Consider the following 20,676-nt stretch of genomic DNA (forward strand, 5'->3'; position numbering starts at 1 on the left):
AAGAGGAATCGTTGCCCTTGTTGGTTAACACAACTAAGAGGAATCGTTCCCTTGTTGGTTAACACGACTAAGGGAATATTTGCCTTTGCTGGTTAACACGACTAAGGGGAATCTTTGCCCTTGTTGGTTAACACGACTAAGGGGAATCTTTGCCCTTGTTGGTTAACACGACTAAGAGGAATCGTTGCCCTTGTTGGTTAACACGACTAAGGGAATATTTGCCTTTGCTGGTTAACACGACTAAGAGGAATCTTTGCCCTTGTTGGTTAACACGACTAAGGGGAATCTTTGCCCTTGTTGGTTGACACGACTAAGAGGAATCTTTGCCCTTGTTGGTTAACACGACTAAGGGGAATATTTGCCTTTGCTGGTTAACACAATTAAGAGGAACACTTGCCCTTGTTGGTTAACACGACTAAGAGGAATCTTTGCCCTTGTTGGTTAACACGACTAAGAGGAATCTTTGCCCGACTAAGAGGAATCTTTGCCCTTGTTGGTTAACACGACTAAGAGGAATCGTTGCCCTTGTTGGTTAACACGACTAAGAGGAATCTTTGCCCTTGTTGGTTAACACGACTAAGAGGAATCTTTGCCCTTGTTGGTTAACACAACTAAGAGGAATCTTTGCCCTTGCTGGTTAACACGACTAAGAGGAATCGTTGTCCTTGTTGGTTAACACGACTAAGAGGAATCTTTGCCCTTGTTGGTTAACACAACTAAGAGGAATCTTTGCCCTTGTTGGTTAACACGACTAAGGGAATATTTGCCTTTGCTGGTTAACACGACTAAGGGGAATCGTTGCCCTTGTTGGTTAACACGAATAAGAGAAATCTTTGCCCTTGTTGGTTAACACGACTAAGAGGAATCTTTGCCCTTGCTGGTTAACACGACTAAGAGGAATCGTTGCCCTTGTAGGTTAACACGACTAAGAGGAATCTTTGCCCTTGCTGGTTAACACGACTAAGAGGAATCGTTGCCCTTGTTGGTTAACACGAATAAGAGGAATCTTTGTCCTTGTTGGTTAACACGACTAAGGGGAATCGTTGCCCTTGTTGGTTAACACCACTAAGAGGAATCTTTGCCCTTGTTGGTTAACACGACTAAGAGGAATCTTTGCCCTTGTTGGTCAACACGACTAAGAGGAATCTTTGCCCTTGTTGGTTAACACGACTAAGAGGAATCTTTGCCCTTGTTGGTTAACACGACTAAGAGGAATATTTGCCCTTGTTGGTTAACACGAATAAGAGGAATCTTTGCCCTTGTAGGTTAACACGACTAAGAGGAATCTTTGCCCTTGCTGGTTAACACGACTAAGAGGAATCGTTGCCCTTGTTGGTTAACACGAATAAGAGGAATCTTTGTCCTTGTTGGTTAACACGACTAAGGGGAATCGTTGCCCTTGTTGGTTAACACCACTAAGAGGAATCTTTGCCCTTGTTGGTTAACACGACTAAGAGGAATCTTTGCCCTTGTTGGTCAACACGACTAAGAGGAATCTTTGCCCTTGTTGGTTAACACGACTAAGAGGAATCTTTGCCCTTGTTGGTTAACACGACTAAGAGGAATCGTTGCCCTTGTTGGTTAACGCAACTAAGAGGAATCGTTCCCTTGTTGGTTAACACGACTAAGGGAATATTTGCCTTTGCTGGTTAACACGACTAAGGGGAATCTTTGCCCTTGTTGGTTAACACGACTAAGAGGAATCTTTGCCCTTGCTGGTTAACACGACTAAGGGAATATTTGCCTTTGCTGGTTAACACAACTAAGAGGAATCTTTGCCCTTGTTGGTTAACACGACTAAGAGGAATCTTTGCCCTTGTTGGTTAACACGACTAAGAGGAATCTTTGCCCTTGTTGGTTAACACGACTAAGAGGAATCGTTGCCCTTGTTGGTTAACACGACTAAGAGGAATCTTTGCCCTTGTTGGTTAACACCACTAAGAGGAATCTTTGCCCTTGTTGGTTAACACGACTAAGAGGAATCTTTGCCCTTGTTGGTTAACACAACTAAGAGGAATCGTTGCCCTTGTTGGTTAACACAACTAAGAGGAATCGTTCCCTTGTTGGTTAACACGACTAAGGGAATATTTGCCTTTGCTGGTTAACACGACTAAGGGGAATCTTTGCCCTTGTTGGTTAACACGACTAAGGGGAATCTTTGCCCTTGTTGGTTAACACGACTAAGAGGAATCGTTGCCCTTGTTGGTTAACACGACTAAGGGAATATTTGCCTTTGCTGGTTAACACGACTAAGAGGAATCTTTGCCCTTGTTGGTTAACACGACTAAGGGGAATCTTTGCCCTTGTTGGTTGACACGACTAAGAGGAATCTTTGCCCTTGTTGGTTAACACGACTAAGGGGAATATTTGCCTTTGCTGGTTAACACAATTAAGAGGAACACTTGCCCTTGTTGGTTAACACGACTAAGAGGAATCTTTGCCCTTGTTGGTTAACACGACTAAGAGGAATCTTTGCCCGACTAAGAGGAATCTTTGCCCTTGTTGGTTAACACGACTAAGAGGAATCGTTGCCCTTGTTGGTTAACACGACTAAGAGGAATCTTTGCCCTTGTTGGTTAACACGACTAAGAGGAATCTTTGCCCTTGTTGGTTAACACAACTAAGAGGAATCTTTGCCCTTGCTGGTTAACACGACTAAGAGGAATCGTTGTCCTTGTTGGTTAACACGACTAAGAGGAATCTTTGCCCTTGTTGGTTAACACAACTAAGAGGAATCTTTGCCCTTGTTGGTTAACACGACTAAGGGAATATTTGCCTTTGCTGGTTAACACGACTAAGGGGAATCGTTGCCCTTGTTGGTTAACACGAATAAGAGAAATCTTTGCCCTTGTTGGTTAACACGACTAAGAGGAATCTTTGCCCTTGTTGGTTAACACGACTAAGGGGAATCGTTGCGGACTATCGGGAATAGGACACGAAAACTGCAATGAGTGTCCACAAAGTGTATACTTTAACCCTACTTGATTCCACCGTTGAAATAATTATTGACGCAGATCAATGTAGGGTATACTAGCAGGCTGTGGGTCTACAAAAGCCGCATGTCCATGTACATTAAAGATATAAAGAATATGATCAGCATGTTCGGCTGTGTCACTGACAAACATCTTAGTTGGGACAACGGACCTCGTCTAATCGGCACTGTATTTGGCGAGTTCAAGAATGGTAGTGGCAACGTCAACGTTATATACAACGCTTTGATTTCCTTTCTGTCGATAAAATATCACGCGTTACTGAACAACGCCATAATTCGGTTGTTGACAATTCCAACCTTAGTACCGTCGGCGTAAACTTTATCGTTGTCTTATCAGTTCTCCGTCGATTTGTTCTAAGGTCTCACACGGGAGAAAAAGTCTGTATGGTGCCGTTTATTTGTAATTACATTTGTTAACGTTCATCGACGAATCTATCTCGGAAAGAATACTAATGAAAATTTTAAAACTCTTCGATCTAGCAATTGAATCGCGTTTATATCAAACACGATATCAGGTGCATCTTTGAATCAGGCTGTAGTTTACACATTATCGAAGTCTACCTCGCCACCCATCGCAAGTATATAATCTGGTAAGTTATACAGACCATTCCTATCTTTTTTTTCTCACGAGGTTAGTACTAGGGGTCACGTTAAGGCGTACTACAATTTAACCAGCAAACGTCAAAGTTCACTCTAATGATAATTTCTTACTACGTACGTCTCTCTCTCTCTCTCTCTCTCATTGACTTGTTGACTCCGTCTCGATCTTGCTCACTTTGTCTGTCTGTATGGCTTTATATCGTCTGCTTCTGTATGTATGTCTGTCTTTATCTCTCCCCCTCTCTCTCTCGCTGTCTATTTGACTCCGTCTCGATCTCGCTAACTTTGTCTGTCTGTCTGTCTGTCTGTGTCTGTCTCTTTCTCTGTCTCTGTCTTTTTTCCGCCTGACTCTATCTTTCCCTCTGACTGTTTCTCTCTTGCTCACTCTCTGTCTGTCTGTCTTTGTCTGCGTATCTGCCTCCCCCTCTCTCTCTCTCTCTCTTTATATATATATATATATATATATATATATATATATATATATATATATATATATATATATATATATATATATACGAATGTAATGTTTAATGTTTATTTTGGGTGCCTTTTTTAGAATTTTAATCGACGTTTTAAAAATCGATATGTATATCTTGAGTGAGTCAAATGTCTCTGAGACAGGGTAAAGTCATTATACGGATATAAATAGAGGATATTTGATTTCTCAAACTGAATAGCTGATATATTTCATCAATTGAGTGAAAATACTTTTTTTTTCTTGAACCAACGAGATGAAATATATCCGTAATTCACTCGGGGTAGCAAAACTAAAATTGTATGCTAAAATGCATTGGCTAGCAGAATGTGCTACGGATTTCTTCCTGTATCCCATGCAATAATGTCGGCGTTTCACTTTTATATTCTGCTGTGTCTTTCGTGAATTTGCTCAGAAAATATTCGTAGCAACATATATATCTTTTCTAATTAAAGGGGAAACAGCACATAAAAATAAAGAAAACATTTATGCATAGTTTGGAATTGAAATCTGTTTTGCCTGCTATCGAAAAAATCTATCCCAAATTTCTGGGTCAAAATGTTTTCTTTATCTGTAAAGAAAAGTATCTGATATACCACTCAGTGCATTATCAAAATTATTTCTCTTAAAAAATCAAGGAAATTCACGGCCTAGCATACAGTATCGACGGTTATATTTTATTTATTTCTCTAATGCAAATTTGGAATGAACTAAACAGACGTATTGATGATGCTTAAATTGTTAAAGCCGCTCGTGAAAGTAATAGTAGCTGTCCAAGAAACTTTCGATGTCAAGAAGGAAAATCGAATATATCGAATATAGATTAATTGGTAATGCCGTATGCATTTCCCACGGTGTTTAAATAATAACCTTTCGATGGAATTTTGATGTATGATGACCTGACAAAAAAAAGCCATTGATCGCCATTTAAAATTTGTAATCAAGTTCTAAAAATGACACTGAATTAGTTGTTACTTAACTACTACATGATCTGTTTGACTTGCATTCGAGTACGCACATATTCGAATCGTAATCAGATGCCGTAAATTTAAACTATTGCATGCTCGTAGAATTTTAAGCTTTGCAGGGTGTGTTGCCGAATCAATGATTTATTCTGTGTTTGTTTCCTTTATTAACCAAGCCTTCTTTTTTTATGCTTTAATTCAGAATGTTTGTCCCAGTTAGTGCTTTCGGTTGTCTCCCTTGAACACAGCTCGTACTCTGAATAGTATGTGAGGATTTAATACATTACCCTAATATTTTTTTTTTATGACATGAAGTTGAAGATGGTGGATATATGTCAATAAATCTGAAAATAAGTTTTATACATAACAATCACTGAGTTGGTCTTTATCTTGTTTTATTTCTGTCTATGTTTTCTTCCATCATTTGTCTCTTCCTCCTTCCTTCATTTTCTTTCTTTCATATATGCTTTTACGATATCTGAATGCGATGGAATAGGTACATTTATGTGAGATACAATTTTGTGATTTTAAGGAGAATAATGTTACAAGCCAGGGGCATTGCTTGACCGAGCGGTGTCAAACCCTGGGGTAATTCTGCTAGAAGTCACAAGTATACCCCAAATTTCCAAAGACTTATATACAACTTCAATTGTAAATTAGAAAACCGACGTGTCCATTCAATACATACATTTTACTATAATCAATGCAAGACCATGGATCTCACAACCTGCCAAATATCTATCAACCGCACATCTGCATGGTTTCCCTTCATCGGGTTTCCAGACCGTCAGCCGTTCACGCCGTAGAAACTATTCAACTATCCCCTAACACAGGGAACTATTCTAACTATGCCACCTTAGGCCAGCCAATTCATGGTTTCAAGGCACATTTAGCCAGTACAACTGAATCACATTTGCCACCTTGGCGACATAAACGGTATCTTCTAAGTCCCTTCTTGTTGATTACATTGCGTAATTTACCGGTTTCCTGCCGTAGATGCTGCCACTGCAGCCATACCACCAGTGTACATTACTAGGTTTAACAGGAACTATGGCACGACAGGGACACTCATGCGGCTCTGACCAGAATTCACTAAATGTGAACCCCTGGCATCATGGAAACTCACTAACACTTCACTCCGTGACGTTTGCTCCTAGTAATTGGCTAATTATTTCGAGCGAAGGAATATTTCCGTGCACCGTGTTCCAATAATCAAACAAGTAATCACAAATCTAAGAATTCCTTAAAACTGGGCGCTATAAGAATATACGCATACTCCAAATTTATTACAATAAATCAAATGATTAAGGTTCACGATATAGATTTTTTTTACCACCATTGGTCATTTCATCTGTATAGTAATATTTTTTTTTGTAAATCGTTTGAGGCACAACAATTAAGTAAGGAAAGATAAAGCTACTGAAATTTAGTCTGCAAAATATCTAAAGTAAACATTAATTAAGCGAGAGAAAAATAATCTTTTCAGTACATGGAATATTAGCTAGCTCATTTCCAGTGCTAGTACTATATGTCACGATACGAGGTTTCATGAATGAAAAATTGATTAAATGAATTAAAATAGAAACATTTGAACATATGAGATAGAGATCCAATACGTCATCGAAACTTTCACTGGTATCTGAGCATTTTTTTATGATCTCTATAGAACTGCAGTTGGACATATTTTAACTGTATTAGATCCTACAGCTAAATTTTGAACATATTCTCACTTGTATATATTGACATAACGGATTCGGAGTTGATATTTCAAAAATCCCAGTCTAATGAATCGACGGACACCATGCTGGACGAAAGAATTTGCAAGCTTGCACGGTTAAACGACTCTTGCATACTAAATATTGCAGTTACAGTTACGTCCCCTAACATTTCCACGCTGTAGCATACTAAATATTCCAGTTACAGTTACGTCCCTAACATTTCCACGCTGTCTTTATAGGTAATCTTGAGACTAGAGTGGATGAGTGACGAATTTTTCTATCTTGAAAAGTGTCAAAAATTATAGGCCAAATTTTTATTATTTGGTTAATATTCTACAGAAAAGGGGTGGACCTGTAAAATGAATAATGTAGAGAGAGAGAGAGATGTACATGGCTTGCCATGAAAAATCTAATTTACTCCTCATGTTGCATAGTACATACGTATCAGAAGATGTTGTTGCAGTTTTGTAATATATTTTGTAACCGATAAACGTCGACAAGCTTTCCTAAGTTTATTAAAATAATTTGGAGATAGAATACAGACGGAAATCTGAGTGAAAATGAATAAAGAATAAATTAGTAACATTTTTGGTTATTCATTTTTTTAAGGAGGGTTTACTAGAAACTGCATTCTGATAGATAATAACGATGACGAAACATCACAATCTTGGATGAATGTTTTTGACATTAGAAAGGCATTCTCTGACTTTATGACTAATCAAATTTATTTCAGAACAGCAAATATTTATTAAAGATGCATCATCGAAATTATATATATATATATATATATATATATATATATATATATATATATATATATATATATATATATATATATATATATATATATAATTCGGATAATGATATACAATGGAATAGTGTGGACCTGTAATAAGAATAATGGAGAGAGAGAGAGAGAGAGAGAGAGAGAGAGAATCTATAACTAGAAAGGAAAGGGCGGGATACATAGAAAATGTATAGCTATGGATATAGACAAATACAGAAAAATAGATCGTTAGATGGGTGAATGGATATTGAAAATGACCAATACATGTGATAATTCTTTATTTATGAGTTTGCAAGGGTCTATTAATTTATCACAAATATAAAGGGTAAATCGGGAAATTCAAAAGCTAGAGATTGACCAAGATTCATTGTATTTAAGATTTACAAGAAGATAATATAAAAATCTAAAAATATTTGCCCTCTAGTTGTTTACCTTGAAAAGTATTTTTTATCCTGTGTGTGACATGCACTAGGTAACAGAATAATTCTCTTGTGTTAGACAGACACAAGGTGATATACATATCTCTTCTCTTGTGCGTGAGATGGAAGATGACAGTATTGATATTGACAACAACAGAGAATTTATGTAATTTGTGTTTCAGAAGTTTGAGTGGAATATCACAAGTATGACACGTCATGCTCTTTTTTTCTGGTTTTCTATTTTGTTTTGTTTTGGGGGTTTTGGGGTGATTGGTAGTGATGTTTATTACGTTGTTTTTTTTTTAGGAACGATGTAATTGACTTGGTATTTGTATTTCGACTTGATCGTCTGATGTAATGCGAGGACGTCTAATCAAATAAAATGGGTATCTGTAATGTTGTCAGCCAAAATTTGAATAAAAAGGCTAATTAAAAATATGCTTCTGCAAAATGAATTCTAAAGTCAGTCAATAATGTCATGATTTAGTTAAGCACCCTTAAAATATGTTTTTCGATCATTATGCAGTCGGAACGTTTGGGGTCTTTTCATGGCACCATTCATTGTGTTTCTCTCTTTGGAAAGAGCCGACGATGTTCAGAATGAGGATTATGATTACAAGCATGGAACTGTGCTCAAATATCATTTTACAGAAATGTTTTAGGACAATTTTGATTGACAAGCAGAATTTGGCAAAAATTCTAATAAACAAGATGACGATGACCATGAAGTAATGTGATGATCGGCTTCTCAGAATTAGCGTCTCCTTCCCAGGCACATATCCAACAATCCTGCGTCTGAAAATAATAATAATAATAATAATAATAATAATAATAATAATAATGATAATAATAATAGTAATAATAATAGACCAGACAAGACAAGACCCTTCGTCTGTAGATAGGAAGTATAAAATAAATGTATGACTCAAAATAATTAAGTCGATTATAATAATATGTATGTAAGAAAAGCCATTATTCCAAAGAGACACTAATATAATAGGAAAAACAAATGGTGTCACAATCCTAAATATTCAGAAATATAACCACGAAACTGGACGTTTCTAATGCATACAGTTATATTCAAAGTAAAAATTTTATATAACAACAAAAAATAGGGGAAAGTAACTAGAACCAATGCAATGCTCTCCTTTCTCTCTCAAATGTTTATCTACTTAACGAAATTCATGTATGATTATTCTCGTTTCTTTTGAAATGTTTCATGCCTTTTAGTATATGAAATATTTGACCTTAATGTACTCGAAGCTTTGTAAAATGAAAGCCATCTTTGATTCATTTTGATATGCTTTGGAAAAGGACCTATATGATTCAGACAACTTGTTACCAGTCACTTACTGTTGTATAAAATGGACCTATACGAGTTAGACAACGTGTTACCAATCACCAGTCATGACAATAAAATAGGTTTTAATACAACATCTAATAAATATATCACTGTAACTGCTTGACATTTTTGCAAGCATCAAAAACACACATTGCTACAATCCTTTTTAAAAGCTAGGAATATTGCTATTTCTAAAACGTTGTAGAAGCACTGTTCGATATATGCAAGCATACCACCACAAAAAGGAAGAACAAAAAAAGAAGAAAAGAACATGAAAAACAAAACTTTTCAAGATGAATATAATGACGACAATGATGAATTTGTAATAAATCTGGAGCATGCGCACTTGCTCAAAGCGTACCGTTTTAAGGAATCCTTAGATTTTTGTGATTACTTGTCTGATTATTGGGATTCGGTGCAATGGAAATACTTCTTCGCCAGAAATAATTAGCCAGTTACCAGAAGCAAACGTCACGGAGTGAAGTGTTTGTGAGTTTCTATAATGCCATGGTTCACTTTTAGTGAATTCTGGTCAAAACCGCAAGAGAGCGACTCTGTCGTACCATAAGCCCTTTTAAAATCTAGTGATGTACATTGGTTGTGTGGCTGCGGTGCCAGACGTTATGGTAGGAAACCGGTAAATTACACAACGGAATCAACGAGAAGGGGCTCGGCAGATAACGTTTATGTATCCATGGTGGCAAATGTGATGCAGTTGTACCGGCTAAATGTGCCTTGAAACTATGAATTGACTGGCCTAAGGTGGCGTAGTTAAAATAGTTCCTTGTGTTAGGGGATGTATAGTTTCTACGGCGTGAACGGCTGACGGTACGGACAGTGGCGTCACTCGGGTTGGTGTCACCCAGTGCGGTAGCTCATGGTGTCGCCCCCATGGTCCTCCTTCCGTAACAGACCATACAGAATCCTTAGTAATGTCATTTTGGTGTCACCCCCTCTGATGGTGCCACCCGGTGCAGTCCGCACCCCCCGCATCCCCCTGGCGACGCCACTGCTGTGCCTGCTAGTCATGTATTTAACTATGATCGGTTATCCGCTTATGAAATCCGACTAGACCGAGCAGTGTGTGCTCTGTAAAATTTGCAATTTTTCATTTTGGTGTCACCCCTCTGAGATGGTGTCACCCGGTGCTGTCCGCACCCCCCGCACCCCCCCCCCCCCAGCGACGCCACTGGGTACGGAAACTTGATGAAGAGAAACCATGTAGATGTGCGGTTGATAGATATTTGGCAGGTTGTGAGATCTCTGGTCTTGCATTGATTACAGTAAAATGTATGTATAGAATGGACACGTCGGGCTTTATATTTTACAACTGAAGCTGTATAGAAGTCTTTGGAAATTTTGGGTATACTTGTGACTTTTAGCGGAATCGCGCCAGGGTTTGACATCGCTCGGTCAAACAAATACCCCTGGCCTGGAACAGTATTGTTCAATCTACAACATTTCACAACAACAACAGCAACAACAACAACAACAACAAAGATCATGAAATGTGATTGTATTGCATCAAATGACGGAAAACAAATAAGAAAGAGTTGTTCAAACTAATTACCTCTCATGGTCAAAAACAAAACAAAGTCATCTATCATTCTATTTGCTTTCATGTCGACAGGAGTTTGTGGCTGTTCCTCTTCACGGTAAGAATGAACGACAGGGATTTCATTAGACAGATCATTCTTAACGTCAGCCGTAAGATCATCCCTCCAAAGGTCATCGAGATATAAATCACCAAGGCCACTGCGCTTGCGCTTTGTAAAGTCTTGAAGAATAAACCAACATTTATATTATCAGCTGAATTGTTTTTATCGTTTATAAGTAATGCATGAATGAATAAAATCAACCTTTCTCAAACACTTTTGACAGTGACTTCATCATCGTGATATCTGAAGAAAAAATATGTATAGATGCTGAGATTTGATATTTACAGGTTACTGCATTTCAATGGAAAAATATGAACGACTTTTTTCCCAATAATACTGCACGACCTCGTGAATACAGTATTATTTTATTTAAAAAGCATGAGTTCATATTTTCCCATAAAAATGCAGTAACGTTTTTATTATATACTCATTTCGTTTTCCTACCTACGGTTTTAAAATAAGGAATACACTACAAGAAGCAAAGTAGTTAAATCTGTGCTGTATTTCAAAATAAATACACAACCGTCGATTCATCAATGCAAAGCAACAATATTAATGTTGAATTTCGTTGGGCGCTCGACCTTAGTTTTGTTTAAAAATTCTCATTTTTGTCTGCTTAAATTGAAATTTAGAGTCATATTGAATGAATGCACATTAATAACGTTTTTTGTTGGTATGGAATGGGCGGAGTTTGTTGCTCTGTTCTGCTTTTCTGCTTATGATGGACTGAATTATCTGGGTCAGATCATTGCAGTCAGAAGAATGTGATTTCAGTTGGAAATGCAGTCGAAATGACAGTACCGTTTGGGTATGTATAAGGTTTACCATGACATGGGTCATTCGGATTTTCAGAAATAACTTAGAAAGTACATTTTGAGGAAAGTCAAGATGCATAAATGTAGGTATATTTTTACCATTCTTATTACCAACTAAATAAGATATATGCTTATGCCCTGTCACTTGCATGCTCACTCTTGGGAGAACCCCAGCTATAACTTGTATCATATTGTATCATAAAGTGTATGTCTTCTATCGATAACTTAACACTGTATCAACGGGGGGAAAATTGCAAAGCAACTGTTCTGTGACAGTCCATTCAGCCAGCTTATTGTCTCTGAGACTTTAAGTTTTCTACCAAAACCTTCAGTTTCATTTTCTCTAAAATTTAGTGTTTTGACTCACTAAGAAAATGGCACGTCTCTGATAGATATGCTTTTCTCTGCTATTTTTACAGAAACCTGGACGGCACTGGCGATAATCTTAACCATTCTAATTGTGATAAATTACGAATATTTCTCCTAAATAATCTTTTTAATGATTACAATGGTATTTTCAATTACTATGTATCTCGCGTTTATTGTTGACATTGCGAATACCAAGTTCATTCGTTTGTTTGTTTGAAAGTTTCATTTATGAGTAAGAAAGTTCATTTTGAGGAAATTCATGATGTAAAACTGTAAGCATATGTTTGACCATTCTTATTACCAGCTGAAGAAGACATGTTTGTACCTTGTCATTTGCATGTTATTTGTAAGGACCCGGCAATTTTATAACCTTTCTGGCGTCTATCGCAAACTTAAATCCGAAACAGTGTGTCAAAAAGTTAACGAGGAATGTGGCAAAACAGCTGGTATGTGGCAGTCCACGAAACAACTGCTTTAGTTCATTCAGAAACAAATTTAATCAACCAAACCGTAAAGCCTCTACTACATGAGTGTACAGGCTTTTTTTTTTACAAAGCAGTTCGTAATACACTATACTATTATTGGACAGACGTGTTGTGCACGTGCGTGCAATATGAAGGCGAAAAATATCGTGCACGATTCTGACAACGTCAAGTCAACGGAAACGAAAATGAACACATATTAATTCAAGTTATTCTCCTCTGGAAATACAAAGATGTCAAAAATAACATATTGGGAAAAAGAGATTTGGATTTATAGTGAAATTAGAATATATTCTTAGACTGTATTATTGTGATTCAACAAAAGACTGTTGGCACATCACTACGACACAGGCCATCACAGGTACATCAACACTTCCTGCGCTGGATTTATTTTAGAATACCACTAAATTTTATTCAGGACCTTAATCATTAGAACTTGTGTTAACATTTCTAGGACTATTTCTGATTTAAATCGAATACCGAATAAGTTCTTTTTACATTTTTCACTTTGCATTCTATGGAAATAAATACTTCGTTGAATTTTACAAAACCTGTATGTTTTTACTCTTTTCTGTAACTTTAAGACCATATAATCGTGACAGTATATTGAAGGAATTGTACTTTTGAGTTCACACATACAATTGCGACTAACAGATTATTAAATATCTATACGTGTTCATTGTTCACAAAGAACTGTCTTACCGAAATAAATAAATTGTCAAAAAGAACAAAATAACATATAAAATCTTTAAAAATATTTTTAAAAAATGGCGTATCCTAAATCATGGACACAGCAGACTTGGGACATCTTGTGAGACTATGGAAATTAGTCACGCTGTTGTACGTGCGCGTTTGTAGCATATTTAAAAGAAACTATGCTACATCGTACGGTATTTTTCTACATTTTATTCCCATTATTGTATATTATTATATGCTCATTTTTTTCCCCGTTAACTTTACATTGCCAGAATCGTTCAATATTCGCCGATACTGAACGCGCGCCACAATACACATATAGCATTCACGTGAATAAAGGAACTACTTTCTTTTGTAAACAAACAATGGACTCAGACGCCAGCACTTTTGATTTGTAAACATTGTGGTTGTTTAAATTTGTTTCTGAATGAACTAAACATGTTTCGTGGACTGCAAAAAAACCCCAGCTGTTTTGGCACATTCCGCGTTGATACAATGTTTCGGATTTAGGCTAGCTATAAATGACGGAAGATTAGGTCCTTACAAATAACATACAAGTGACAAAGCATATACTGCGTTCTTTAGCTGGTGATAAGAATGGCAAAATAAAATATACTTACAGTTTTACATCCTGAATTTCCTCAAAATGTACTTTCTTAATTCTGCAAATCCGAATTACATGAGCCATGTCATCGGTTTTCAATCTGGATTGCACATTTCGAAATTGTGCTGTAATTTCGATGATAAGTGCAATTGCATCTTCCTTATTGCACTCAAAATGAAATAAGGATTAAATTCCATAGCGTCTTTTTGATAATTGCAATTGAAAGACTTCATATTTCCCCCACATTATGATTTCAAACATTGAATGACAGAAACAGACACATTTGCGGACGTAAACACGCTTCTCCCGCGCCACTTCAATATGATGCATTTCATGTATAATTTGCACAGATGAATCCAGTCCAAAATCACAAACTTTCGTCGAATCGAAACAAAATACCAAAATATATTCATTCCAGATCAAATGGAACAGTTGTTGCAATGCGCATTCATTCACAATATGACTGCAAGTTTCAATTTTAACTAGACACGCCATTTTTTTTTCTCGAAAGTTATGTCGAGCGCGCGACTAAGTTCAAATTTATCTGGGCGGAGTTATGTGCGCATTAATAATTATGTCATTGTGTAATGACAAATCTGCGCTTGTGTATTTAATTTGGAATACGGCATTCATTCATTTACGTTGCTTCTTGTAGTGTATTTTGTTTATATAATTAAATCTTAGGTAGAATAAAAAAAATGAGCATGTAATAAAAAGGTTACTGCATTTGTATGGGAAAATATGAACTCGTTTTGTCGGAAGGATATACTGCACTCACAAGTTCGTATAATATTGTATATTACTACATCGTACGGTATTTTTCTACATTGTATTCCCATTACTGTATATTGCTACATCGTACGGTATTTTTCTACATTTTATTCCCATTATTGTATATTTTTTAACGAATATTTTTCTTTTTCTTTTAAATTACAAAATATTCGACTGATTTGTTAAGAATAGAAATCGGGGTTTGTCATAAATATTTTCAAAGTATGCAATTACGAAATCTTATATATGTAATAACAAGAGGAAAATATGAGAATCCAAGACGTATTAAAGTTTATGCAGTTCGACAAAGTATGAAATTGTTTTGTATCCTATAATATTTATCCATCTCATCTGTCTTGTATATTTTGCCCCAAATTTAAATTTATTTTCATCCATTTAATCCTTCGCAGGAAACAATTTATAAAGGTTGACTATATCTTTAATACTTTCATATACTTACCATATATCCCAAAACCCACATTTCTTCTAAGTATTCTGCCCAGAACTGTGAAGGTAAAGGGATGAAATGAAACTTATAAATGTAATGATAAATCCAGATCATTTTGGAAAAACATGCAGGAATCGATTTTAAATAGCCACTTGTTCGTATACATAGAGGGTAACACGTAGATACTTATGTCACCTTAACACGAATCGCCACAACATACTATTCATGGCATTGATTGCTGGATGATAGTTACGTATTTATGATCGATTTTAAATAGCCACTTGTTCGTATACATAGAGGGTAACACGTAGGTACTTATGTCACCTTAACACGAATCGCCACAACATACTATTCATGGCATTGATTGCTGGATGATAGTTACGTATTTATGATCGATTTTAAATAGCCACTTGTTCGTATACATAGAGGGTAACACGTAGGTACTTATGTCACCTTAACACGAATCGCCACAACATACTATTCATGGCATTGATTGCTGGATGATAGTTACGTATTTATGATCGATTTTAAATAGCCACTTGTTCGTATACATAGAGGGTAACACGTAGGTACTTATGTCACCTTAACACGAATCGCCACAACATACTATTCATGGCATTGATTGCTGGATGATAGTTACGTATTTATGATCGATTTTAAATAGCCACTTGTTCGTATACATAGAGGGTAACACGTAGGTACTTATGTCACCTTAACACGAATCGCCACAACATACTATTCATGGCATTGATTGCTGGATGATAGTTACGTATTTATGATCGATTTTAAATAGCCACTTGTTCGTATACATAGAGGGTAACACGTAGATACTTATGTCACCTTAACACGAATCGCCACAACATACTATTCATGGCATTGATTGCTGGATGATAGTTACGTATTTATGATCGATTTTAAATAGCCACTTGTTCGTATACATAGAGGGTAACACGTAGGTACTTATGTCACCTTAACACGAATCGCCACAACATACTATTCATGGCATTGATTGCTGGATGATAGTTACGTATTTATGATCGATTTTAAATAGCCACTTGTTCGTATACATAGAGGGTAACACGTAGATACTTATGTCACCTTAACACGAATCGCCACAACATACTATTCATGGCATTGATTGCTAGATGATAGTTACGTATCTATGATCGGTATGATGGTGCCTTCATACCATGACTTCAAAACACTGCATTTATTATTCAATGAATTTCCCAAAAGAAACGACTCATTTATGTTTCACTTTGTGATATAATTGTATCTTTGGGTCTCATAAAGTTAAAGACCCCAATTTTCCCCAATATATATATATATATATATATATATATATATATATATATATATATATATATATATATATATATATATATATATATATATATATATACAGGTTAGAAAATGTTAATTCGTACTATACGGAGATTCGAACCCGTTTCCGCGGGTGAACGGTGAACAGCACCCATCGCCTTGCATGTAGTCACCTACCCCTATACCATCTCAACCATGCACACATCACGAAACAAATGGTGTGTCAAAGTAGGTGGTTTAAGCATCCGTTTGTGGCAAACACAACCTAAAGTCGACCGAATAATTAACTATCATCTGTACACATTCATTCCAAACTCCTAAGACAGAAATCAAGGTATATGGAGAAAATTATAGAGGATTACGACTATACAGCAAACCAGAACGGAAAGTGATATCCCTGGAGTTTGCGGGAGATTGCTTAATAATACTAACATCATTTTTATAAATACGAATAAATAGCAATATCTTACGCCATTATCACATCATTATGTATTAAAGTTCTCTAACCTGAAGCATGATATAAGAAATGTGTTTTAGTTTGTTTGTTACGTGATCTGCAACAAATTAGCCTATCATTAAACTGAATTTATACCAAGAAAAACAATTGCACTGCCCCAAAACTAAACATTACACAAAGTGCTATTCTTAGGTTCAACCTTAAAACTAGCAACTCCTTCTGATTACATATATTGTACCATACAAAGGTCAACTACTGGTGTGTCTAGCTCACAAGGGTGTCAAGTTTATCGTACGGATAGATAGATAGATAGATAGATAGATAGATACCAATTATGGAAGCTTCTTTTGAATAACTCACCTGGATCTGCACGTATAGATCTCTGAAATAATGAAAACTTTAAATATAAGCTGACAGTGACATGTTCTTAAATTGCTCATTTTCCAATAATGTAAAAGATCTGATTAGTTGGTTATGCGGTTAAAAAACACATTCGAATGTCAACGACAAAGAGCAAACAAACAAAATCAATGTATAGACTGATATTCGAACAGTTTTATCTATGTAATTAAGTGTACGTTGTTATATTCTGGATATTTCTATTTATGTCTGGTCATAGCAACATATTTACTGGCTCTAAGTTTATAATACTCGTGCATTCAAATTTAGGGGAAAACAGAGCAATACCTTTGATTTTGATGAGGAAACCGCGGAGTCTCCGCTATCAGCAAATACACACAGCACCATTGATAATATAATTGAGATGGTGAGGAACTTCATTTTCTTTTGATCCTGAAAAAGGTTACAAACTCTTAAACAAACCTAAACAATATATTTAGGTCGAAAATATTTATCGCAACACAGGAACAGAAAATTGCACAGCCTGATTTTAAATACCAACGAAAATTAATAATAATAATAATAATAATAATAATAATAATAATAATAATAATGATAATAATATTGAGGACATTATATAGTGCATAATCTTTACATGCTTTAAGCGCTTTACAACATTAGACAACACCTATAAGATAAAAAATACTTGTAATGATATGATTACAAAAACAAACACAATGAAATTAGAAAACATAAAAAAAACATACTGAGAATATTTAAGGTAGGAAACATTATTAGGTCATTAAGCTTGTTCTTGCAGTCGAAATAAGTGAGTTTTGAGAGCACTCTTGAATGATAAGAATCACTCTGCTAAAATTTTAGAGAAAAGAGTTTGCCATCTGGGAAATCCTGTCAAGGACACAACCCAACATTCGTCCATTCGTAGTCGTTACAGTATACTGAAAATGTCTTTTCATTCCGGAAACATTCACAACCAAAGTCCTGCTTTCAGATCATTTAATGTGAACCTAGCCGTCTGATCTAATACTTGTACCTGTTAATATGCTTTTTAAATGCTCCATTTCTTAGAACCTATTTTTCGTATCAGTGGTAAGGCAAAACATGAAAATAAATCAAAGACACAGGTGATAACTAGAGAGTTCAACAATCAGTAACTATTTTTTTCTAAATGGGATAGTTTGAAAATGTAACTTTAAGTCCAGCCATATCATCTTTAGACAAATCTTTTGTAATGCTGTTTCTAAATCTCCATACTTCCGTGTCATTTCTTTCCTAAGTATAAGGGACATCATGGAATAAAAGACCAATGTTTTGATCATTTTAAAGTCCTGTTTGGACCTGCTTAAACATTTTAAAGTCCTGTATGGACATGTTTAATCATTTTAAAGTCCTGTATGGACAGGCCTGAAGTTATCGCATGCATTATGCTTTTATTATCTGGAACAGCTTTCTTTAAAATTACACCAATTATTGATTTCCTCTGAGTACGTGGCTGAAATATGTCGTTTTCATGACTCCATGATACCAATTCTAGATCACTTCTGATTGAAATAATAATTTGATCCTAAACATATATATCCAAGAAGATTAAATTTGTCAGGCCTTAAACTACCATACTGTTAACTGCATCTATTGGGTTTTGATTCGACGGATTGAGGGATGTCATTTTCTGGGTAGTTCTTAAAACACCGTTGGTCGTGAAATCATGTCAACTTCCTATTGTTACAAAGCTGTTATCTTTGAGATAGCACTAAACAGTCTCGTAGGTAAAATTTTGAAAGAAACGCCAATACTTTATTTCGTTCCACGTTATTTATAGTTTTGTCAAAAATGCATAATTTCACTCTCTGTTCACAAGGGAATGATCCATACACAGGAACAAATCTGTGCTACCCGGTTGAGACTTCATGGTTTGGATACAATGTGTATAGCGGCTGCTCATTTTCCTATAGTCATGCAACAATGGAACTTTTTTCGTAGTGATAAGTTTGGTGTTAAATCGGCCTGCTCCACTTTCATCTTTGTTAACGTAATATCAGAGAGGCAACTGTCATCATCGTCTCCGATTTAGTTCAGTATAATTTATTTACATCGTGCATTGTGTGAGTGTGTGTGTTTGTGTGTGTGTATGATTCTAAAGGTAAAGAGGATTATCATTTAGAGAATTTGCATCGCCGAGCAAATTTTTTTCCCGTTAAATTCGGTTTCTACATTCTATGAAAAGTCTGAGAAAGTGTAGATATTGGTGATTACAGAGTTTTATTAATGTGGTGTGTGACTTCAAAGATGAGATGGCCCATCTTCGATTTAGCCTTAGGATAAAATTTTAATACTATTAGAAACTAAATACAGATGATGCATCATACGGATATATTTTTTCAAAGCTTTTATCACAATACACTTTAAAAATTATAATAGTTTAAGACAAATAGGGTTCTTAGTAATATATTTTATCTTCCCTCCAGGTATACTGCCACTCATTGTGAAAATAATATAGTGGATAGTTCAAGAATGGCTTTTTTATGTTCATTGACCGGATTGCAATGACTGCGGGGTAAGGCATATCGATTGGCATGTCTCGCCGTCATAGCTAATTACAAAATGCTGATTTTACCAAGGGGTATACTTCAAAAACTGTTAATTGTTCGAGTTTTATTTTCTTCAATCAATATGGAATCCTACACGCACAACGCCTTTTTGGAATTAAATTGATTGCTTCTGATTAAACCTTGCAAGCGATTAACAAGATATAATGAAGCAGATGAGACAAACTAGAAAATAGAAAGAGAAAACTAGCAAATTAAACTGCTGGTATCATATTCTTTCCTTGTACAAAATAAAAAATTAAATTATAAAGGTGACTGAGAGCGTCAGATTTTCTACTTATTTAAACTTAAAGGCAAGATGGTAATATGTAATTTGGTGACAAAATATCATTGTCGAGTGGCCGTGCTGTTGAAAACCCGATCAATCTTTTCGGATTTGTGGAATGTTTGTTAATTTTTGAATCAAAGTGGTATACTTTTATATTTTGAAGGTACAGAATGTCCGAAACTAACGATTATCTGGGCTAGAACATCATGGTTAGAAGAAAAGAAACACGAAACAAACGCACGCGATGGCATCTATACCCAGTGCAAAAGCGCAAGAGAAAAGCCACATATTCACCAGATAAGACACAACATTCTAATTTAATACGTCTGCCAGAGCCATTACTCTTGAGCGAATTAAGACACTGAATACTGACGTCAAACTGGAGTTCATTTTTATTTATTTGCAAGAATGTACAAAAATGTTTGTGAAAGGATCCATATTGTTGAGTGTGAAGCACGTGCAGCACGTCAGCTGGCATGCGCTAAAATCTTTGCATCAGAACGCTTCCTTACAAGTATATT

General features: G+C 35.8%; 1 protein-coding gene across 1 annotated transcript in view; it reads right to left on the reverse strand.

Annotated features, from left to right (window-relative positions):
• Positions 1-7,800: 7,800 nt before the first annotated feature.
• LOC149784944 (uncharacterized) overlaps positions 7,801-20,676 on the reverse strand; it is a 53,194-nt gene continuing 40,318 nt past the window's right edge. The window contains exons 2-6 of the mRNA XM_089931165.1: positions 17,609-17,713; positions 17,282-17,303; positions 15,154-15,198; positions 10,869-11,075; positions 7,801-8,751 (exon numbers count right to left, since the gene is read on the reverse strand). Coding sequence (XP_089787291.1) covers positions 8,711-8,751; positions 10,869-11,075; positions 15,154-15,198; positions 17,282-17,303; positions 17,609-17,701 — 408 coding nt within the window. The 5' untranslated portion in view covers positions 17,702-17,713 and the 3' untranslated portion in view covers positions 7,801-8,710. The remainder of the gene's footprint in view (positions 8,752-10,868; positions 11,076-15,153; positions 15,199-17,281; positions 17,304-17,608; positions 17,714-20,676) is intronic.

The sequence above is a fragment of the Sinohyriopsis cumingii genome, chromosome 13 (genome assembly GCF_028554795.1).
Source record: "Sinohyriopsis cumingii isolate HCF-2022 chromosome 13, ASM2855479v2, whole genome shotgun sequence".
In the NCBI taxonomy this organism is placed as follows: domain Eukaryota; kingdom Metazoa; phylum Mollusca; class Bivalvia; order Unionida; family Unionidae; genus Sinohyriopsis; species Sinohyriopsis cumingii.